At 42.9% G+C, this 24,370-nt stretch overlaps 1 protein-coding gene across 8 annotated transcripts in view; it reads right to left on the bottom strand.

Annotated features, from left to right (window-relative positions):
- LOC144691642 (nipped-B-like protein) overlaps positions 1-24,370 on the bottom strand; it is a 564,605-nt gene that overhangs the window by 288,601 nt on the left and 251,634 nt on the right. For all 8 annotated transcript variants that reach the window (XM_078559979.1, XM_078559947.1, XM_078559954.1 and 5 more), the window contains 2 exons: positions 18,407-18,598; positions 3,415-3,486 (listed from right to left, as the gene is read on the bottom strand). In XM_078559979.1, coding sequence (XP_078416105.1) covers positions 3,415-3,486; positions 18,407-18,598 — 264 coding nt within the window. The remainder of the gene's footprint in view (positions 1-3,414; positions 3,487-18,406; positions 18,599-24,370) is intronic.

The raw sequence follows: 24,370 nt of genomic DNA, 5'->3' as shown, positions 1-24,370 counted from the left end.
GTAAGGGGACCAAAACTGTGCACAGTACTCCAGGTGCGGTCTCACCAATGCCTTGAACAGTTGCAAGAGCACTTCCCTATTTTTATACTCTATTCCTTTAGCAATAAATGCCAAAATCCCATTTGCCTTCCCCATTACCTGCTGTACCTGCATACTAGCTTTCAGCGATTCATGCACGAGGACACCCAGATCCCTCTGCACCGAAGCATTCAAAGTTTCTCTCCATTTAAATAATAAGTCACCTTCCGACCAAAACGGATAACCTCACACTTATCCACGTTAAACTCCATCTGCCAAATTTTGGCCCATTCACCTAACCTGTCCATATCCATTTGTAAATTTCTTATTTCTTCATTGCAACTTATTTTCCCACCTACTCTGATGTCATCTGCAAATTTAGCTATAGTACCTTCTACCCCTGAATCTAAGTCATCAATATAGATTGTAAATAGTTGGGGCCGAAGGACCGAACCCTGCGGCACCCCATGAGTTATAGCTTACCATCCAGAAAAAGACCCATTTATCCCGACTCTCTGCTTTCTGTTGGTTAGCCAATCCTCTATCCAAGCTAATATATTACCCCTAACTCCATGTGATCTTATCTTGTATAGGCCGTGAGTCTTTGGAAAGGCGGAGGAAACAGGTCTTTGAATATTTTTAAGGCAGAGGTGGATAGATTCTTGGTAAGCAAGGGGGTGATAGGATATTGGGAGTAGGTGGGATGCAGTTTTGATGTTACTATCAGATCAGCCGTGATCTTACTAAATGGCAGAGCAGGCTCAAGGGGCTGAATGGCCTACTCCTGCTCCTTGTCCTTATGTCTAATCAAGTCAGGCTATACTAATGATACACAAGTACAGATGATAAAGGCATCCACCCCATCCTTACATAAAAACTTATAAACTGGCACAGTACCTGACTGCAAAACAGTGATCTAGTGGCACATAAAATTAAAAATGGACAAACGTAAATTACTACACTTTTTGAAAAGAAAAGGACAGCATAAGCCCATGAAAAATGTCAATATAACTGATGTTGGGAGACCTTGGAATTGTAGCAGACTAGCGGCTCATCATAAACCACATCACAGCAGCATCAATGTATTCCCATATCCTTTTATTCTACTTGCCTGCGCAAGAGTTTCTTCTGCTCAGACCTAAATATCTTTCCTTTATATCCATGCCACATCAATTCAGGTGCCCTTGATCATTGCAAGAAATCAGTTTCACGTTTGCCCATCTTTTCATAACTTAAACACCTCAATCAAAACTTTTCATAGCTTTCTACTTTGGATGTCCACTTTTCTCAAGGTCCACGTTTCAGTTCCATGCACCAAGACTCTCCAAATTGCAGTCTGGATAATTCTTTTCCCTCGGCAGTTGTGAAATGTAATTCTGGATAAGAATGGAGCAGGCCAGTTGGAGAGAACACAAGAGCAATGAAGAAGTTCTCAGGCTGGTGGAGGAAGAAGGATCGTTAGAGAATATCAAGAATAGGCAACAGGGTTGGATGGGCCATATTAAGACATGAGAACTTGCTGAAGACGTGATTAAAGCAAGATTAGAGGGATGTAGGCCAAGAGGGAAAAAGAGCACTATAATGTTATAGACAACTTGAAATCGAAAACGGGAGGCTTCTACTAGCAACTGAAGAGGAAAAGCACAAGACGGTAAGGTATGGAGAAATGAGCAGAGAAGCTGCCCTTAGGCAGGTTACTATTACCAATCAAAACACCTTCCCCTAATCTGTTTGAATAAAATCAGCTGCAATTTTTCACACCTTTGTGCATTTGAATTTCCTCATACTAGGTAACATTCTAATGTATTTGTTGTATCCTCGCCACTGTCTCAACATCTGTCCTTTGGTATAGTCTTGATAAGGTTTTCTGAGGGGTTTGCCAAAGCACTCTTGCCTCAGTCAGAAGGTCATGGGTTAGCTCTATTCCAGAGACTTGAACATAATCTAGATCGCAATACAAAGCAGCGCGGTACAAAGGGAGTACTGTGTTGTCAAAGGTGCCATCTTTCAGATAAGACATTAAACCAAGGTTCTATGTGCTCCTTTAGGCTGACATAAAAGATCCTCAAGCATTATTTGAAGAGGAGCAGGGGCAATTCTTGCAATGCCCTGGTCAACTTTTATCCCTCAATCACCACCACAAACAGATAATCTGATAACAACATTGTAGAACCCTGCTGTATGCAAATTGGCTGTCTCATTTCTTACAACAGTTAGCTAAATTTCAAAGAATTCTAGTGGTTATGAAGTGCTGTGGAATGTTCCCAGGATGCACTGTATCAGAACTGTACAAATGCTACATCTTGCCTTTCAGATTCTGTAATTGTTGCCACTCAGAATTGAGCACTTTTTATGGCCTTACATATTTGAGATGCTGCTTTTAATGTTTTGTGAATCTACAGCTCCCAAAAGCTCTGCTCACCCACACTGCCCAGCTTTCCCCAAAGTGTCCCCTTTTTTCTTCCATATTTACTGACTTTTAATTTGATTTACCATATGTTTGCCATCTGAACACTATCCCTCAGAGCTTCTTTTGGGCCTCAATTATTCACTATGCCTCCTAGAATCATACACAGCAGAAGGATGCCATTCAATCCATCTCTATGCTGACCCTCAAAGTTTTCCAATTAGTCCCACTTCCCTGAAAATCTTTCCTTTACAAGTAACAGTAAAATTCCTATTAGTGTTGCCCTGCGTCAAACACATATTAACTACTTGACCATAATTTCAATTGCCCCTAATTATATAGACCATTGATTATAGAAATGATACTAACTGATGAAAATTAGAATGTTTCAGTTTTATTCTGTAGGCAATGGAACATTCAAAAAGCTTTGCAATTATATTACTATCTTCAATATCAACAAGTGCTGTAAAGAAAAACCCTTAGATGCAACAACCAATGAAACCTTTTGGAGTAAACGCAACATAAGGGAAATAGAAGAAGCTCTTCTCAAATTGAGAAATATCAGCAATCCGACAAAAGATGAAGAGCGCAAAGGCTTACAAAAATCTCAAATTCAAAGCTTGATAGACAATAGTGGGAAACCAAGTCAATGTGACTAGATTCCAACAGATTTAGTAACTGACCTCATCAGATTGAAGGCAAATACTGGGTGCAGTTCGGTTTAGAAATCAGAGCCACCAGAACAAAAAAAAACTGTCACTCAAATTTAAATGTGATGTAAACATTGAATACATTACTTCCATCTACCTGAAGTTCTAACAGAAACCACACTCAGTGAACAGTGGCAAGGGAGAATCAGGCTTTCAATTTTAGGTGGCTGACCCTAATCAGGAACCCAGCAGTTAAATATTCAGCAACATTGTGACTGCACTTTAAAAGCCCAAGGCACGCAAACTCCATGCCCAAAATGTTTGAGGTGGCAGATTTACCTTCAGGAGTCAGCTTAGGTTCATATGCTTTCCTCTTCTTTTGTTTTTCTCTTTTCCTCATCTTTTTGGCAACTGTAAATAAGGATTGAATAATGTTTAAAACTTTGTATTAATTACAACTTGTTAGACTATCGAAGTTGCTACACTGAACAGAAAACAAAATCTAATGAAAATAACACATTTGTTTCACTTGGGATTGTATGTACAATCATAATATTGAATGATCAGAAATGCACTGTACACAGCAAGCAAAGCACACAAATACCAAACAAGACAAAAATGTATACAGGTGTTAGGGTGCAGAAGAAGGCCCATCATGTCTGCATAGGCTCTCCGAATGAGCAACTCAACTAGCTCAATTCTCCTGCCTTCTCCCTGTAAACCTGCACATTCATTCTTTTCAAATAACAACTAGGGTAATGAGGGATGGACAATAAATGCTGGCCAAGCTAGCAACGCTCACATCTCATGAATAAATAAAAAGGAATAAAAGAAACAAAACAGTCCAATTCCCTTTTGAATACTTCAATTGAACCTGCCTCCACCAGACTCTAACCACTCGCTGCGAGAAAAAGTTTTTCCTCATATCACTACTGCTTCTTTTACTAGCTACTTTAAATCTGTACCCTCTCATTCTCGATCCTTTCAAAGGTGGGAACAGTTTCTCTCTATCTACTCAGTCCAAAACCCTCATGATTTTGAATAGCTCTACATTTCTCTTCTCCAGGGAAAAAAAAGTCCTAACTTCTCCAGGCCATCTTCATAACTGAAGTTCCTCATCCCTGGTACTATTCTCTTGAATCTTTTCCACACTCTTTCAAATGCCTCCATATCCTTCCTAAAGTGCAGCACCCAGGACTGGGAGCAATACTCCAGCTGAGACTGAACTAGTGACTTGTACAAGAGATGTACCCCGTATTTCATACTCTCTCTCCATGTTCTTTCTACCAAAATGAATCACTTTTCATTTCTCTGCATTGAACTTTGTCTGCCACAGCGCTTCCAAGTTTTAAATCATCCAACTTTGAAATTGTTCCCTGTACACCAAGGTCTGGGTCATTAACATATCAGGAAAAACAAGGGTCCCAACACTGACCCCTAGGGAACACCAACCTTCCTCCAGCCCAAAAAACATCCATTAGCCACCACTCTGTCACTCAACAAATTCCATATCCATGTTGCTACTCTCCCTTTTATTCCATGAGCTGTATCTTTTCTCAAGTCTGTTGTGTGGCACTGTATCAAATGCCTTTTGGAAAATCCATGTACACCACATCAACAGCATTGCCCTCATCAACCACCTCTGTTATCTCATCAAAAAGCCCCAGCAAGTTAGTTAAACACGTTTTTCCCTTAAGAAGTCCATGCTGGTTTTTCTTAATTTACCCGCATTTGACCAGAATAACTTTGTCCCGAATTATTGGTTCTGAACATTTCGCCACCACAGAAGTTAAATCACAAAATGTTAGCATGCAAGTTCAGCAGTTATTGGAAAAGCAAATCGAATGTTGGTCTTTATTTCAAAGGGAATGGAGTATAAAAATAAGGAAGTCTTGCTAAAACTATACAAGGCACTCGTTAGACCACACCTAGAATACTGTAAACAATTTTGGTCCCCTTATCTAAGGGGAGGTAGACTGGCATTGGAGGCAGTCCAGGGAAGGTTCATTAGGTTGATCCCAGGTATGGAGGGATTTACTTATGAGAGGTTGAGTAGGTTGGGCCTGTACTCATTGGAGTTTAGAAGAATGAAAGACGACCTTATTGAAACATATAAAATTCTTAGGGAGTTTGACAGGGTAAATGCTGAGAGGTTGTTTCCCCTTGTGGGAGAGTCCAGGACCAGAGGGCATAATCTCAGAGTAAGGGGGTGCCCATTTAAGACAGAGATGAGGAGGAATTTCTTCTCTCAGAGGGTAGTGAATCTGTGGAATTCTTCACCGCAAAGGGCTGTAGAGGCTGGGTAGTTAAGTATATTCAAGGCTGAGATGGACAGATTTTTAATCAGTAAAGGAATCGAGAGGTATGGAGAAAAGGCAGGAAAGGAGTTGAGGATTATCAGATCAGCCATGATCTCATTGAATGGTGGAGCAGACTCGATGGGCCAAATGGCCTACTTCTTATGCTCCTATGTCTTATGGTCTTTGATTGGCCTATAGTTGCGGGGCTTATCCTTACAACCGTTTCTAAATAAGGGTGTAATGTTTGCAATTCTCCAGTCCTCTGGCACCACCCGACTCTAAGGAATACTGAAAAATTATGGCCAGTATCTCTGTAATTTCCACTCTCACTTCTTGCAATATCCTTGGCTGCATCCCATCCAGTCCCAATACCTTATCAACTTTAAGTACTGTGAGGAAGTAGAGATAGTTTATGTTATATGTGTATTTGGGTGTGTTAAGGTAAGGTATATCTTTAAATTTAAGTTTAATTTATATTTTACTCCATTTGTGGGTTAAAAGGTGAAACCCTGGGATCTAGTTTCATTTGTGGTTGGAGGCAGCAGATCTAAAGCCGTTCGCATACCTGCATTTCCAATGAGTTTTATGCCTTTCTTGAAGAAGTTAAAGCAAACACAAGAGTAGAAAAAAAACTGTGCTGTTGCTTAGCAACAGGGGTCCAGAGAGGAAGGGCGCACACACACACACACACACACACGGGAGAAAAAAAAGCAGCTTGAGTTCAGTTGAAAACAGCTGCCAGGGAGAGACTGGAGCAGAGGAGCAGATAGCAAGCCCCAAACTGAACTTAAAGCCAAGATTCCAGAGAAGCAGTCTACTGAGAGTGGGAACTGTAGAGAGTAGATTTCCCAAAAGAACCAGAAGGTCCCAAGGCCAAGGAGTGAGACAGAAACGGGAGAAAGTCCCAAGAGGATCTTCTAGTCAAAGGAAGGACAGGAACCTGGAAAAAGTCCCATTAAGTGAAGTTAAGAGTGAGGGGCAGAGGAAGGCTCCAAGCTTCAAGCTTAAAGGGAGAAAGCTGCACGAAGCAGATTCAAAGCGATATAGGCTTGTGAGAAGTCAGAAATTCCAAAGAGATGGCTGGAGGTCTGTAACTTTTTGCTTTGGGCATATGAAGCAGCAGTGTACTTTGACGGCTAAGTGTGTGGAAGAAAGCTTGAATGCATGTGGTGACCCAGGGGAGAGGAACATCTGAAGGAGAGTTCAAAACTCTGGAGGCAGACCCTTGCAGAAGGCTTCCAAGGGAAAGCATGGCTTGGAAGGAGATTCCAAAGCGAGTTCTTCGAGAGTGGAGATTGGAAACCCTCGTGTGAAAGATGGAATTCAGAGAGACCGGTTGGCTCATGGTGGAACAAGTGTCTGGGGGCAGTTGAGCAGAGATCCATAGCATCTGTTTTGGGTGACATCTGTCATTTGGTTTCAGAATATGGTGTCCCTGACCACAGGTCACCTATTGGTTTACATGGGCTGTGTACCGACTGTGAACATTAGAATATAAGATAGCTTTTGTAACTTGTGTTATCCTTACAAATCTGTACATATCTGTAAAGGTTTAGTTGTGGGTGAAGGAGTATTATAATATAGTTCACAGAATCAAAGAATTTTAACGGCACAGGAGGCCATTTGGCCCATCGTGTCTGTGCTGGCTCTCCAAATGAACATTATGACCTACTGCCATTGCCCTGCCTTTCACCATACCCCTGCACATTATTTGAATAGAAACAATCTTCTAATGCCATCTCGAATGCCTCGATTGAACCTGCCTCCACCACACTTCCAGGCAGTGCATTCCAGACCCGAACCACCCGTGTGAAACAGTTTTTTCTCACATCACATTTGCTTCTTTTGCAAATCACTTTAAATCTGTGCCCGCTCGTTCTTGATCCTTTTACGAGCGGGAACAGCTTCTCCTTATCCACTCTGTCCAGCCCTCTCATGATATTAAACATCTCTATCAAATCTCCTCTTAGCCACCTTAGCAAGGAGAACAGTCCCAAATTCTCCAATCTACCTTTCTACCTGGTTCCAGGAATGAGGAACTCTCTCTTGCACTCTCGCCAATGTATTCATATCCTTCCTATAATGTGACGCCCAGAACTGTACACAATGTTCCAGCTGATGTCTAACGAGTGTCTTATATAAATTCAGCATAATCTCCTTGCTTTTATACTCTATGCCCCTATTAATAAAGCCCAGGGTACTATATGCTTTATTAACTGCTCTCTCCACCTGTCCTGCCACCTTCAATAATCTATGCACATATACATCCAGGTCTTTCAGCACCTGCACCCCACTTCAAAACTTCACCCCTTATTTTATATTGTCTGTCCATGTTCTTCCTACCAAAATGCATCACCTCACACTTCTCTGCATTGAATTTCATCTGCCACCTTTCTGCCCACTCCACAAACTTGTCTTTGTCCTTTTGAAGTTCCACACCATCCTCCTCGCAGTTGATAACACTTCCAAGCTTCGAATCATCTGCAAACTTTGAAATTGTCCCCTGCACACCAAGATCTAGATCATTAATATATTTCAAGATAAGCAAGGGTCCCAATACCAACCCCTGGGGAACTCCACTACAAACCTTCCTCCAGCCTGAAAAATATCCATTGACCTGCTTCCTAGTTTTCAGCCAATTTTGTATCCATGTTGCTACTGTCCCTTTTATTCCATGAGCAATAACTTTTCTCACAAGTCTGTTGTGTGGCACTGTGTCAAATGCCTTTTGAAAGTCCCTGTACACATCAACAGCATTACCCTCATCGACATTTCTTGTTACCTCTTCAAAATACTCTAGCAAATTAGTCAAACACAATTTCCTCTTAAGAAATCCATGCTGGCTCTTCCTTATCAACCCATAATTTTACATGTGACTACTAATTCTATCGCGAATAACTAGCTAAGCTGAGCTAGCTGAAGTGAACTGCAACATTAGGCTAGGGGATAGATCAATAGAGAAGCAGTGGTAGATATTTAAGGGGATCTTTCAGAATACTCCGAGTGAGTATATTCCTAGTATAAAGGAAAATTCTAAAGGGAGGACCCACCACCCGTGGTCAACTAAAGCAGTTAAGGAAAGCAATAAGTTTAAGGAAAAAAACATAACTGCGCAAAGATGAGTGGCAGGTCAGAATATAAAGAACAGCAGAGAATGAATAAAAGGTTAACCAGGAGGAAAAAAATCAAAGTATGAGAGGAAGCTAGCTAGGAATGTAAAATCAAATAGCAAGAGTGTCTACAGGTATTTAAAAAGGAAAAGAGTAAGTAAAGTGAGCCTGATGCAATGTTCCAGTGAAGCCCAATGCAAACTGGAGGAAAAGCACCTCATCTTCTGATTAGGCACTTTACAGCCTTCCGGACTTAACAATGAGTTCATCAACTTCAGACTATGAACTCTCTTCCTCCATCTTCACCCTCTTTTTAATCCTTTTTTTTAATAATGTAGTTTTATTTGATTTGTTTCTTTTTATTTACTTATTTTTATTCATTTATTCATTGTTTTATCCCTTTTTAAAAACGCCTTTCTCTAACCTTTTTCCCCAACAATCCCCAAAGGGCCATCTGTCATTTGTTCTATGTCGTCTTTGACAGAGTGCTGACCCTTGTTCTGTTATTCACACATTTCTTACCTTTATGCCACTATCAGCACCTTCTTTAGCCCTTAACACGACCATTAACACTCCCTTTGTCGTGTCTATGGCACCTTGGTCGATCTCTCCTTAGCCTCCCCCCCCACTGACCTTCTATCCTGCTTTACCTGCTTCACCTCCCCTTAAACTGTATGAAATCCATCACATTTCTACTTCTCTTTAGTTCTGAAATGTTAACTCTGTTTCTCTTGCCACAGATGCTGTTAGACCTGCTGAGTTTTTCCAGTATTTCCTGTTTTTATTTAAGTAGCGAGTGTTGGTCCTCTAGAGAGAGAATGGGGCATTAATAATCAATCATAAGGAAATGGCGGATGAAAAGAACAAATATCTTGCTTCCGTCTTCACAAGAGGATATAAAAAACATTTCAGTAATTGCTGTAAATCAGGAGGTGGAAGGGAGAGGGGAACTTGGGTGAAATCATAATCACTAGGAAAGTGGTACTGAGCAAACGGATAGGAGCTGTGGGCTGACAAGTTTCCGGGTCCAGATGGACTTCATCCTGGGGTCTTAGAAGAGGTTCTAATGAGGTAGTAAATGCTTTGATGTTAATTTTCCAAAATTCCCCAGATTCTGGAAAGGTTCCATCAGACTGGAAAGTAGCAAACATAACCCCTCTATTCAAGGAGGGAGGGAGGCAAAAAACTGTAAACTATAAGGCCAGTTAGCTTGACGTCTGCCGTGGGGAAGATGTCAAGGGTCGATCATTAAAGAGGTTATAGCTGGGTACTTAGAGAAACTCAAGTTAATCGGGAAGAGTCAGCACGGTTTTGAGAAAGGGAAGTCATGGGCCGTAACTTCCAAGTAGTGTCGGAAAGTGATGGCCCACAGGACTTAGAAGAAATAAATATCTACTTACCTGCCCTTTAAAATTACGCTGACTCTTGTGTTCGCCGGAGCTGCTTGGGGCCTGCATCAAAAGACTCCTCGCAGGTCCCAGCGAAGTGAAGCTCCAGTGGATTCAAGGAGGCCACGCCCCTTTTTTTACTGCACTTGCTTCCGTAAAGCAGGTAAGGTTAAAGGGCCAGGGAAATTGACAGGTCAGGGAGAAGGTAGTGCTTTGCACTTGGGGGATGGGGTCAGAGGTTGGGGGTGTGGCAGAACTTCCGTGGGTCGTTCTGGGTCTTTACAATAATCACCCAGATGTTGGGAGAGGTTTTAATTCCTCTAAATTCTTCCGAGTAACTATTGGTGTAACCCTGGCGGAACATTTCGATGTTTGCGATTTAAACCACATTTTCGGATGGTTCCCAGCGCAGAACAATTGTCCAGAGGGCGTGTGCACTTCTGGGCAATTGCCATGCAAACCCTTACCTGATAGAGTCCCCAGCACATCATCGGGGTACCCCCAAATCCAACACTGGAGAGCTCGGAGGTTACTCTCCCATGTTTAACCAATTTATTAGAATTCTTTGAAGGAGTAACATGCGCTGTGGATAACGGGGAGCTGGTGGATGTACTGTACTTAGATTTCTAGAAGGCATTTGATAAGATGCCACATCAAAGGTTATTGCAGAAAATAAAAGCTCATGGATAGAAGATTGGCTGGCTGCAGAAAACAGTATGCATGAAAGGGTCTTTTTCTGACTGGCAGGATGTGACGAGTGGAGTTCCATAGGGGTCTGTGCTGGGGCCTCAACTTTTTACAATTTATATCAATGACACAGATGAAGGGAGTGAAGGCATGGTAGCTAAATTTGCAGGTGACACAAAACTAGGTAGGAAAGTATGTTGTGAAGACATAAGGAGTTTGCAGATGGATATAGACAGGTTCTGAAAGTGGGCTAAAATCTGGCAGGTGGAATATAATGTGGAAAAATGTGAATGTTCACTCTGGCAGGAAGAATAAAAAAAGCGAGAATTACGTAAACAGAGAAGGGCTGCAGAATTCCGTGCTGCAGAGGGGTCTACGTGTTCTAGTGCATGAGGCACAAAAAGTTGGTATGCAGGTACAGCAAGTTAATAAGGCGACTAATGGAATGCTATCCTTTATTACAAGAGGAATTCAACATAAACGTAAGCATCTTCGGCATTGGTGAGACCGCAGCTCAAATAGTGTGTGTAATTTTGGTCTCCTCATTTAAGGAAGGGTGCAAATGTGTTGGAGGTGGTTCAGGGGTGGTTTACTAGATTGATGCCTGGAATGAGTGGGTTGTCTTACGAGGGGAGAAGACTGGGCTTGTTTCCACTGGAGCTTAGAAGAGTGATGGGTGACTTGATTGAAATATATAAGATCTTGAACAGTACTGACAAGGTGGACGTGGAAAGGATGTTTCCTCTTGTGGGTGAGTCCAGTACTGGGGACACTTTTAAAATTAGGGGCTGCCCTTTTAGGACAGAGGTGAGGAGAAACATTTTCTCTGAGGGTTGTGTGACATTGGAATACTCTGCCTCAGGAGGTGGTGGAGGCAGGGTGACTGAATATTTTTTAAGGCAGAGGTAGACTAAGACTAACCAGGGTAGATGGGAATTTGGAATTTGAAACACACACACATCAGCTAACCATGATCTTAATGAACGAAGGGGAAGGCTTGAGGGGCCGAATGGCCTACTTCTGCTCCTGTTTCATATGTTCGTACGTATGATCGTATGTACCACCATAATAAATGGGATAGATTTTGAACAGATCTAGCAACTCAAGGCTGGGCAACCATTAGGCACTGTGCGCCATCGCAAACAGCATAATTGTACTCAACTACAATCTGTAATCTCATCTACCAGATTATCCCCCACTCTGCCATGATCAACAAGCCAAGAGATTGACCCTGGTTCAATGAAGAGTGCAGGAGGACATGCCAGGAGCAGCACCAGGCATACCTAAAAATGAGGTGTGAACTTGGCAAAGCTACAACACAGGACTACTTGCATGCCAAACAGCATAAGCAGCAAGGGATAGGGAGAGCTAAGCAATTCCACAACCAACGGATTAGACCTAAGCTCTGCAGTCCTGTCACAACCAGTCGTGAATGGTGGTGGACAATTAAACTCACAGGAGGAGGTTGTTCCGCAAATATCCCCATCCTCAATGATGGAGCAGCCCAGCACATTGGTGCAAAAGACATCCCAGGCTGCTATGTGAGGCTAGGGAGGAAATTGCAGGGGCTCTGACACTAATTTTCAAATCCCCTCTGGCCACAGGAGAGTTGCCAGAGGACTTGAGGACAGCTAATGTGCTACCCTTATTCAAGAAGGGTAGTAGGGATAAACCAGGTAATTACAGGCCAGTGAGTCTAACATCAGTGGTAGGGAAACTATTGGAAAAAATTCTGAGGGATAGGATTAATCTCCACTTGAAGAGGCAGGGATTAATCAGAGATAGTCAGCATGGCTTTGACAGGAGGTGTTCATGTCTAACAAATTTGCATTTTTCAAGGAGGTGGCTGGTTGTGTAGATGAGGGTAGTGCAGCTGATGTAGTTTACATGGACTTCAGTAAGGCTTTTGACAAGGTCACGCATGGGAGAATGATCACGGTGGTAAGAGCCCATGGGATCCAGGGCAATTTGACAAATTGGATCCAGAATTGGCTTAGTGGCAGGAGACAGAGGATGATGGTTGAAGGTTGTTTTTGTAATTGGAAGCCTGTGACAAGTGGTGTACCGCAGGGATCAGCGCTGGACCAATTTTGCCAAATTGCCCTGGATCCCATGGGCTCTTACCTTCCTGACCATTCTCCCATGTGGGACCTTGTCAAAAGCCTTACTGAAGTCCATGCAGACCACATCAACTGCACTACCCTTATCTACCCTTGCTGCTTGTAGTACACATTAATGATTTAGACATGAATATAGGAGGTATGATCAGTAAGTTCGCAGATGACACGAAAATTGCTGTCGTCAATAGTGAGGAGGAAAGCCTTAGATTACAGGGCGATATAGATGGGCAGAGCAGTGGCAAATGGAATTTAATCCTGAGCAGTGTGAGGTGATGCATTTTGGGAGGACTAACATGGCAAGGGAATACACAATGAATGGTAGGACCCTCAGAAGTACAGAGGATCAGGGGGACCCCTTGGTGTACATGTCCATAGATCCCTGAAGGCACAGGTAGATAAGTTGGTTAAGAAAGCACATGGGATATTTGCCTTTATTAGCCGAGGCATTCATTTAATTCCCTAGCCTTGCCTCTGCCTCCATGTTTAAATCCCCTTTCTGGTCCCTCATCATCTGTACTCTTCTCTTTACCATCCTTTTACTATTTATATGCCTATAGGAGACTTTGGGATTCCCTTTTATGTTAGCTGCCAGTCTCTCTTCATACTCCCTCTTTGCTTCTTCACCTCCCCTCTGAACCTTCTATATTCAGCCTGGTTCTCAAATGTGGTTTCTACCTGACAATTGTCATAAGCACACTTTTTCTTCTTTATCTTAATTTTTATCTCCTTTGTCATCTAGGAAGCCCTGGATTTGTTTGCCTATCTTTCCCTTTCGAGGGAATATACCTCAACTATGTCCAGGCTCTCTCTTCTTCGAAGGTAGCCCATTGATCAACTACGGTTTTCCTGCCGACTTTGACTCCAGTTTATTCCGCCCAGATCTATTCTTACTCTGTTGAAGTTGGCTTTCCCCCAGTTAATTATTCTTACTCTGGACTGTTCTTTATCCTTTCCCATCATCCTCTTGAGTCTTATGGTACATAGCTCACTGTCCCCCTAATTGTTCTCCTACTGACACTTGGTCTACTTGGCCCACCTCATTTCCCAGAACCTGGTCAAGCAGTGCCTCCTTCCTCATTGCACTGGAAACATACTGAAGAAAATTTTCCTGAACACACTCTAGGAATTCTTTACACTACTACTATCCCAGTCTGTATTTGGATAACTGTAGTTCTCCCATTATAAGTACTGTACAATTTTTGCAACTCTCCAATTTCCTTGCAAATTTGTTCCTCTACATCCTTTCCACTAGTTGCTAATTTTCTACATAGCTACCTAAATTCTGATTGCAGGGCTACATCCCTCTTTCTATCTTTGTCGTTGGTACCGATGTGGACCACAACTGCAGACTGTTCACTCTCCCCACTCAGGGTGCTTTGCAGCTGCTCAGTGACACCCTTGACTCTGGTACCAGGGAGGCAACACACCGTCCTGGATTGACGTCTGCAGCCACAGAAACACCTATCCGTTCCCCTAACTATTTAATCACCTATCACTATTGCTCTTCCAGACTTCATTGTACCCACCCTGTGTACCTGCACCACCCATGGTGCCATGAATTTGGCTCTGGCTGCACTCACCAGATGAACCATCAGTGTTCAGAAGTGAATACTGGTTGGAGAGTAGGATGCACTCAACGATTACCTTCCTGTTCCTTTTTCTCTGTCCGACGGTCACCCCTTCCCTCTCCCTCTGCATATTCTTAACCTGTGGAGTGACCACATCTATAAACATGCTATCGACATAGTGCTCAGCCTCATGGATGCACCACAGTGACACAAGCTGCTGCTCACGTTCCAAAACCCAGAGCTCAAGGTGCTGCAACTGACAATACTTCCTGCACAAATGGTATCCAGGATGAGGAAAGCATCTTGGAGTTCCCACATAGCACAGGATGGGCACTCAAGGTTGAAGCAGCCCTGCCATTTCTTTATTTATTAATTACCACTGTTACTGCGAAAATAAAAGCTTATCAATACTAATAAGGTTTATTAATAGTAGTTAAAAGTGTTTTAGTATTGATAAATGCTAATACTTAACACACTTTACTAGTTGCAATAAACAATACTTAAAAATAAAAGATAATACACACCAGCCACACATTTGTTCCTTATTAATACTTAATACATTTATTGTTTTTAATCTTCCAGTTGAAGCTCAGTCCCTAAGCAGCATTACGCACCAGCCATCAACTTACAACTTCCCTGTGATGTCATACCTCGATTTCTGTTTCTGAATAGGGGCAGCGGCGGCGGCACCAAGCCCCAAGCCTCCTCCGACCCCTCACTCTGTCTCCCGCTACTTTCAGTATGAGCCTCCTCCGACCTCTCACTCTGTCTCATGCTGCTTTCAGCGCGAGCGTCCACTGACCTCCCGCTCTGTCTCACGCTGCTTTCAGCCCCGAATATCCACCAACCGCTCACTCTGTCTCATGCCACTGTCAGCCCCAAATCTCCTCCAAATTCACCATTCTAAGGCTGAAGATACCCTGTGTCGATGTGATGCTAGCTCTTTGACCATACCTACCATCTGGAATTTCAGTTTGGTTGCACTGTCAGAACTCCCCAATTATATAAATGAAAGGCTTTGACAGTTCACCTGCAGACGTAACTAACAGCTACCATCATCAACGCTTACAACGCAACCCTCTACTCCAATAAGGATGTTCAGCAAAAGTTCTATTCTGACCTTCATAGAGTCCTCATTGTCATTCCAAAATAAGACATCATCCTTTTGGGGGACTTCAATGCCAGGGTTGGCTTTGACTCCAATGTGTGGAGAGGAACCATTGGAAAGAAACGGGGTGGGAAAAGCCGATGCAAATGGTGCCCACTTGCTGACAAAGCGGGCTCAGCATGGCCTATATCATCATACACCCTCTTTCGCCAGAAGAACAAGCGATGAACTTATTGAATGGCACAGCAGGCGTGAGCGGCTGAATGGCCTATTCCTGCTCCTAATTCGTATGTTCAGGCATATGTTCATACACCAAATACAAAACCACAAGGAGGCATCCTCTATCAAAGCACTGGCAAATCTTGGATTATGTCACTGTTTGAATCAAAGGTCCAAGTGATGTCTGCATTACACGATCCATGAGGCGGTGGGGGCTGATGCCTGCTTGACAGATCACTGACTTGTTTGATTGCTTGATGAACATCCACCGAGTACCAATATCCTAAGGCCCAAAAGTCCAAGAGGAACATGATCAACGTCTCATCTCCGAAGCAGCCCAACCAAAGGGAGGAATTCCAAGTGCAGCTCACGACCAATCTGGAAAATCTTCACATCTCCAACTCAATTCCAGAACAGTGGGGTCAAATAAAGTCAGCTATATTAGACAGCATGATCTTTTCTTATACTTGTCTGGCAGCTGTTGAGACCAACTGTGCTCTAAAGATTTGGATATCCAAGAAACTTCATCACAATCCTGCAACTGTATTGAGTGGGAGATCTGAAACAGCCACCTTCAAAATCCGGATTGGTGTCAAGTGAGGCAGAGTGATAGCCCCATATTATTTACAATCTACGTGACAGTGGCTATTCGCCTCAAAAATCAATTGCTCTCTGGTGAAGTATTAAATGCTGCCTAGATAGAAAACTCTTTAACCTCAGTCACCCCCATGCTAAAACTGACTATCATAGACAAACATGATCTACAGTTTACAGATGACTGCAGCGTTGTTGCCCACTCTGCACCAGGTTTGCAAGCCACTCTCTTTCCCTTCAATTCTGCATACAAGAGACTCGGTCTGTCCTTGAATATCGTAAAAATAAATCCCACACCTGGTCAGCCAAATATTCCACCTCCCATACACACTGGAGACACTCTGGAATATATTCAGCACTTCCCAGGCCTTGGCAGCCACCTCTCTGAAAAGGCCACCATTGATGTGGAGATCCAACACTGGATCAGCTGCACCAGTTCAGCCTTCTACTGCAGCAAGTGTTTGACAGCAAAGACTCTGCATGTCAACAAAAGGGTCAGTGTACAAAGCAGTTTGTCACCACACTCGTGTGCTGCAGTGAGACCTAGACTGCGTATCAGCGACACATAAGAACACTAGGGAAATTCCACCAGCAATGCCTTTGCCACATCCTCTGGATTCCATGGCAGGACCTCTGAACAAACTCTAGTGTCCTTCTTCAAGCCAGCTTCACAAGCATCCAGGCAAAACTCCTGCAAAATCAACTTTGATGGACTAGACACTGTCCAAATGTCAGGTTCTGTTTTCTCAACACAAATCTCCACGTTCCAGGAAAGGGTAAAGAAAACACTTCGAAGACACTCTGAAGCTCTCCTTGAAGCGCAGCAGCACTGACATTAATAACCGGGAGGAGCTTGCTAGCAATCGTTCAAAATGGCAACATGTCCATCAAGCTGCATCACGCTTTGAGTCACAAAAGTCCTAATGATGAGGTAGAGTGATGGCAGAAAAGGAAAGAACAGGAAGGAACAGGTGGTGGCATAGTGGTATTGTCACTGGACTGGTAATCCAGAGACCTAGGGTAATGCTCTGGAGACCTGAGTTCAAATCCCACAAGAGCGAAATTTGAATTCAATAAAAATCTGGAATTAAAAGTCTGACCAATAACCATGAAACCATTGCCGATTGTTGTAAAAATCCACCTGGTTCATTAATGTCCTTAAGGGAAGGGAATCTGTCGTCCTTACCCAGTCTGGCCTACAGGTGTCTCCAGACCCACAGCAAAGTGGTTGACTCTTAAATGCCCTCTAAACAAGGGCAATACGGGATGGGAATAAATGCTGGCCTATGCCCACATCCCATGAATGAATAAAAAAAAATCCGACCTACTTCTTGGGGCTTCCTGCCCCATGTGCTCAAAGATCTGTGGATCGAAATTTGGCCTTCAATCATCTGAAGACCCTTGACAGAAATTCAACCCAGAGTAGACATCATCCTCAAATTGAGGGGCAGCCAATGACGATAGGAACATGAAAAATAGGTAGTGATCATGCACTATCCATCCTCATATATCAAAAAATTTCTCATCCCATTTCTATCCACCCCAGAGGTGGCCGAGACAATTCATGGAACTCCCTCCCTAACACCACGGTGGGTGTACCTACACAACAGGGAGTGCAGTGGTTCAAGAAGGCAGCTCACCGCCACTTTCTCAAGGGTAATTAAGGATGGGCAATAAATGCTGGCCTAGCCAGCAACGCACACATCCCACAAATGAATTTTAAAAATTATCCAAAATGGTACACTACTCAATCACCTCGACTTCTTCCTTTAGATTTATAAATTTTCCCTACTCCCTGCCACCAACCTCCCAACTTTTCTATGGCTCCAGTTATACGATTTGCTAGGACCTAGTCCAGATGATTGAAGTAAAATCCATCCCAACAGAACAGCTCCTTCTTTCCTCAGTTTCCCCACCCCATGACAGCAAATGTTTGAAATCTCAAAGGGCGACAGATAACTAGTTATAAATTTTGAAAGGGATTTGCTCCAAACAGACCTTTTGGCAGTAACTGGCCATCAACTCTGCATCATTTTAAATTACCCCATGCATCTCAGGCTATAAAACTCTAAAATGTGACTTCATATTCTAATCAGTAAGAAGTCTGCAAAGTCCCAAATTAAACATCCAGTGCAAGTGCACTTTACGGTGACACATACACTGCAATGTAATAAAGTTAATGTCCGGCCATTTCCAGAAAATGTGTTTTATTCTACTGTCAAGAAATGCATACTTACTATCACTGAGACTGGGAGGGGGAGAATCATCCTCAGATCCAGGGCTACGGTCCCGATATCTGCTTCCGGAGCTCCGTCTACCTTCGATAGAATAACTGCCCCTTCTTAATTCATTTAGAATCCTGCGGTCACGTTCTTCACACTCCCAGGCTTTATCTGCCCCTCGATCCTTCTTGTGCCTCTTCCTGGAAGCTACAAGTAAACAGATTGTTTTTATATTAGAACTTAATCTTTGTATGGGTTATTCTGCAATGTCTCTTTTTTACCACTACAACCATGTGTCTTAAGTGTTAATTTTGGACTCCTCCACAGTTTTTTTTACCTCAATGCAACTGACTTGAGATCTTAATAAATTTTTTATACAATTTATTCAGCAGATGTGGGTGTCGCTGGCTAGGCTAGAATTTATTGCCCTTGAGGTGGTGGTGGTGGTGAGCTGTTTCCTTGAACCGTTGCAGTCCATGTGGTGTAGGTATACCTGCAGTGCTGTTTGGGAGTTACAGGATTTTGCCCTAGTGGCAGTGAAGGAACTGCGATATATTTCCAAGTAAGGATGATGAGTGGTTTGGAGAGGAACTTCCAGGTGGTTGTGTTCCCACATACACCATGGGAACTGTGATTGTCTTTCTAAGTGGTAGCAGTTGTGGGTTTGGAAGGTGGTGCTAAGAACTTTGGCGAGTTCCTGCAGTGCATCTTGTAGATGGTACACACCGTTGCCATGGTGGTGGGAGGGAGGAGTGAATGTTTGTGGAAGGGGTGCCAATCAAACAGGCTACTTTGTCCTGGATGGTGTCAAGCTTCTTGAATGTTGATGGAGCTGCACTCGTCCAGTGAAGTGAAGAGTATTCGATCACACTCCTGACCAATGCCTTGTAGACGGTGGGCAGGCTTTGGAGAGTCAGGTGGTGAATTACTCACCAGAGAATTCCTAGCCTCTGACCTGCTCTTGTAGCCACAGTATTTATATGGCTAGTCCAGTTCAGTGTCTGATCTATGGTAACCCCCAGGATGTTGACAGTGGGAGATTCAGCAATGGTAATGCCATTGAATGTCATGGGGAGATGGTTGGATTCTCTCTTGAAGATGGTCATTGCCTGGCACTTGTATGGCACGAATGTTACTTGCCACTTGTCCGCTAAAGCCTGAATGTTGTCAAGGTCTTGCTGCATATGGGCATAGACTGCTTCAGTATCTGAGGAGTTGTGAATGATGCTGAACATTGTGCAGGGGGAGGGGGCAAAAAAACAGATGACGATAGGCCAGTCAGCTTAACATCTGTCATTTGGAAAATGTTACAGACCAGTATAAAAGGATGTAATAGCAGAGCATTCAGAAAGGCATAATATAGTCAAGCAGAGTCAGCATAGCTTCACAAAGGGGAAATCATGCCTGACAAATTTATTAGAATTCTTTGTGGTAACAAGCAGAATAGATAAAGGGGAACCAGTAGATGTAATATATTTGGATTTCCAAAAGGCTTTTGATAAGGTACCGCACATAAGGCTACTTAAGACAACAGCCCATGGTGTTAGGGGTGGTATATTAGCATGGATAGGGGGTTGGCTAATATAAGAGAGAGTTGGGATAAGGAGGGAATTTGCAGGATGGCAACTTGTAACTAGTGGAGTGCTACACGGTTCAGTGCTGGGGCCACAATTATTTACAATATATATTAACGACTTGGATGTGGGAAATGAATGTACTATCACCAAATTTGCGAAGGACACAAAAACAGGTGGGAAGGCAAGTGGTGAGGATGACACAAGGAGTCTACAGAGGGATATAGACAGGTTAAGTGAGTGGGCAAAAACTTGGCAGATGGAATATAATTTGGGAAAATGTGAGGTTATGCATTATTTACATGGAGAAAGTCTGCAGAAAGCTGCAGCATAGAGGGTTTTGGGAGTCCTCGTGCATGAATCACAAAAAGCTAGCATACAAGTTCAACAGGTAATAGGGAAGGCAAATGGAATGTTGGTCTTTATTTCAAAGGGAATGTAGTATAAAAATAGGGAAGTCTTGCTAAAGCTATACAAGGCACTAGCTAGACCACACTTAGAATACTGTGAACAGTTTTGGTCCCCTTATCTAAGGAAAGATATACTGGCATTAGAGGCAGTCCAGAGAAGGTTCTCTAGGTTGATGGCAGATATGGAGGGATTTTCTTATGAGGAGAGGTTGAGCCTGTACTCACTGGAGTTTAGAAGAGTGAAAGGTGACCTTATTGAAACATATAAGATTCTTAGGGATCTTGACAGGGTAGATGCTGAGAGGTTTATCCCCTTGTGGGAGAGTCTAGGACCAGAAGGCATAATCTCAGCCCATTTAAGACAGGGATGAGGAGGAATTTCTTTTCTGAGAGGGTAGTGAATCTGCGGAACTCTCTACCATAGAGGGCTGTAGAGGTTGGGTCGTTATGTACATTCAAGGCAGGGATAGGCAGATTTTTAATCAGTAAGGGAATCGAGGATTATGGGGAAAAGGCATGAAAGTGGAGTTGAGGATTATCAGATCAGCCATGATCTCATTTATGGCAGAGCAGACATGATGGGCCAAATGGCCTACTCCTGCTCCTACATCTTATGGTCTGCACAGCTTAGATCTGATCCATTGGTTGCAGGATCATTTAGCTCTGTCACATGCTATTTATGCTGTTTGGCACACAAGTAATCCTGTGTTACAGCTTCACCAAGTTGACACCTCATTTTTAGGTATGCCTGGTACTGTTCCTAGCATGCCCTCCTGCACTATTCATTGAATCAGGGTTGATCCCCTGGCGTGGTGTCAATGACGGAGGGATAAGGTAGGCACCTCCCAGGGAGTCATGTATAAAGGCAGGCAGGTCATCATACTGGAATCTTCACAACCTGATGTTCTTGAAAACTTCCATCACTCTCACATGGGCATAGATTGGACGAGAAGACTCACAAGAGAGAGAGAGTCTATAACCAGGTATGAACAATAACATTGAAGTCGTTGTCAATAAGCACGAGGAATGTCAAGAGCATATGCCAAGTCAGCACAAAGAACCATTGATTCCGCATGAATTTCTTGTCCATCCTTGCTCCAAAATTGTATCTGATGTCTTTCCTGCCCATGGCACTAACTTCATCGTCAACTACGTTACCACATATCCCATTATTTGAAAATTGCACAATATGTCAAGCACAACTATCTTGCACACTAAGTGCTATTTTCAGTTTATTTGGTGTGCCTAGAGAGTTCAATACTGCTAATTGTCCGCAATTTATTGGTAATCCATTTCAGGATATATGAGAAGTGGAATATTGATCACACTTCTACTTCCTCTCATTACCCTAGGTCTAACAGCCTCGCCGAACGAATGACTCACGTGGTGAAATCCCTAATTCTTAAAGGTAGACGGAAGAAGCAAGATTTACTCATTGCAATGTTACATCTGAGCATGACAGCTTTAAGTGCAACTATTCCATCACCAGCAGATGGTATGTTTGGCAGACCAGTGTGTACCAATCTACCTACTCTTGCCTACTCTACTCTATCAGAAAAAGAGCAACTTTTAAAACTAAGAGATGACCAATGCGCACGTTAAAAAACGCGGGAACAAAATTGCCAAGTTTCCAGCTGGGACAAGTTCACATTCAGGATCCCACAGAAGGTACATGGCAACTGGCCGAGGTGACTCTGCTTGGAACCAAGGTCTTCCAAAGTCATTACACACAAAGGTGCAACGGTGAGGCGTAACCAAAGACAAATCAGATCCATTCCATCTGCTCAACCACCATGCAGTCCTACTGCATCGGGTACAAGACAATGCAATCAGCAGCAACATCCAAGAATGAAAATTCCACATGTCACTTTGAGCAACCAAAGAAACCTCCAGACAGTGTTACCATTATAAGATTTGGGCATAATTACTAGTAGAGATTTAGAGACTTAGATTCACCAATCCTATACACTTATGTAATGACAACGAAACATGAACATGTATCGTAAATAGCTATACTTTGTTGGAATGGAGGGGAAGTATATTTAAAAAGGGGAATGCAGTTATATGCCTTTAAGGGACAGCAGCGTGTCAATAATTTAAGGGAAGTATGTCACGTGATCCAGCCTCAGTTTCAGTTTGGCCTGGAGCAGAACACATAGCCCTGATGTCATCAAGCTTTCTATTCAATTATATATGTTCGCATGTGCTTCTTAATAAATAAACCCACAACATGTTTTCACAATCCCTTATGAGTGATTGGTGTCTTTATTACATAATACACACGACAGTAACCAGGAGATTTCCTCACCCATGTTTGACCTGATGCTATGAGACTTCATGGAGTCCGGAGTCAATGTTGAGGACTCCCTGGGCCACTCCCTCCCGACTGTATATCACTGTGCCACCACCTCTGGTGGGACAGGGCATACCCAGGGATGTTGTTGGTGGTCTCTGGGACATTGTCTGTAAGGTATGATTCTGAGAGCATGACTGTGTAAGACTAGTCTGTGGGACAGCTCTCCCAATTTTGGTACAAGCGCACAGATGTTAATAAGGAGGCCTTTGCAATGTCGACAGCGCTGGGTATGCCATTGTCACTTCTAGTGCCTAGGTCGATACCTGCTGGTGTGTCTGGTTTCATTCCTTTCAGACTTCGTAGTGGTTTGATGTATTTCAGAGGACAGTTAACTGTCAACCAAATTGCTGTGGGTCTGGAGTCATATGCAGGCCAGGCCAGGTAAGAATGACAGAATGACACTCTCTTTGGAACTGTGTGCAAGGCATGTGTAGAGACAGACAAAAAGTGGGTCAAATTAGAATGAAGTCTTCTTTTCTCCAAAGAAAACAGTCTTAACTTCTCTAAACTATCTTCATAACTGAAGTTCCTCACCCCTGGAACCATCCTCATGAATCTTTTCTGCACTCTCTCCAATGCCTTCATATCCTTCCTAAAGTGTAGTGCCCAGAACTGGATGCAATACTACAGCTGAGGCCGAACGAGTGACTTATACAAGTTCAACATAGCTCCTTGCCCTTGTACACTATGCCCCTATTAATAAAGCCCAGGATACTGTATGCTTTATTATCTGCACTCTCCACCTGTCCTGCCGTCTTCAATGATTTATGCACATATACACCCAGGCCCCTCTGCTCCTGCTCCTGCACCCCCTTTAGAATTGTACCCTTCATTTTATATTGTCTCTCCAAGATCTTCTGACCAAATGTATCACTTCACATTTCTCCACATTGAACTTCATCTGCCACCTGTCCACTCATTCCACCAACTTGTCTATGTCCTTTTGAACTTCTGTACTGTCCTCCTCAGTTCACAATTGTTCCAAGTTTCATATCATTTGCAAACTTTGAAATTGTGCCCTGTACTCCAAGGTTCAGGTCGTTAATATATATCAGGAAAAGCAAGGGTCCCAACACTGGTCCTGGGGAACTCCACCACAAACCTTTCTCCCGCCCAAGAAACACTCCTGTCACTCATCCAATTCCATATCCATGTTGCTACTGTCCCTTTTTCCCATGAGCAATAACTTTGCTCACAAGTTTGTTGAGCGGCACTGTATCAAATGCCTTTTGGAAGTCTACGTACACTACATCAATAGTATTGCCCTCATCAACCCTCTGTAACCTCTTCAAAAAACTCCAAAAAGTTAAACATGACTTTCCCTTAAGAAACCCATTTAACCCACATTTGTCCTTGTGAAAATTAATTTTGTCCGCTTAAAACCCTTTGGTATCCAAACATTACCTCAAAACCTATTCCTCTGAGCTGGTGTGTTCAATGCCTCTATCTTTCTCCCACTGGTTTTATTTGTTTTAATGCACTTTAGGTTATGTATTATTTAAAAGTGTTAGATGTGAGATAACTATTGTTTGAGAAAAAGCAATTTAGCACTTGAAACTCACTCCAGATTTTATCTCCATCTGATCGCAACTTGAATAATCAAATGTTTTAATTGGTTAATTTGCTCGGGAGATTATTT

Source organism: Cetorhinus maximus, chromosome 2, assembly GCF_964194155.1.
Source record: "Cetorhinus maximus chromosome 2, sCetMax3.hap1.1, whole genome shotgun sequence".
Taxonomy (NCBI): Eukaryota; Metazoa; Chordata; class Chondrichthyes; order Lamniformes; family Cetorhinidae; genus Cetorhinus; species Cetorhinus maximus.
The sequence above is the reverse complement of the archived record's forward strand: the minus strand, read 5'-3'. Positions and strand labels throughout refer to the sequence as shown.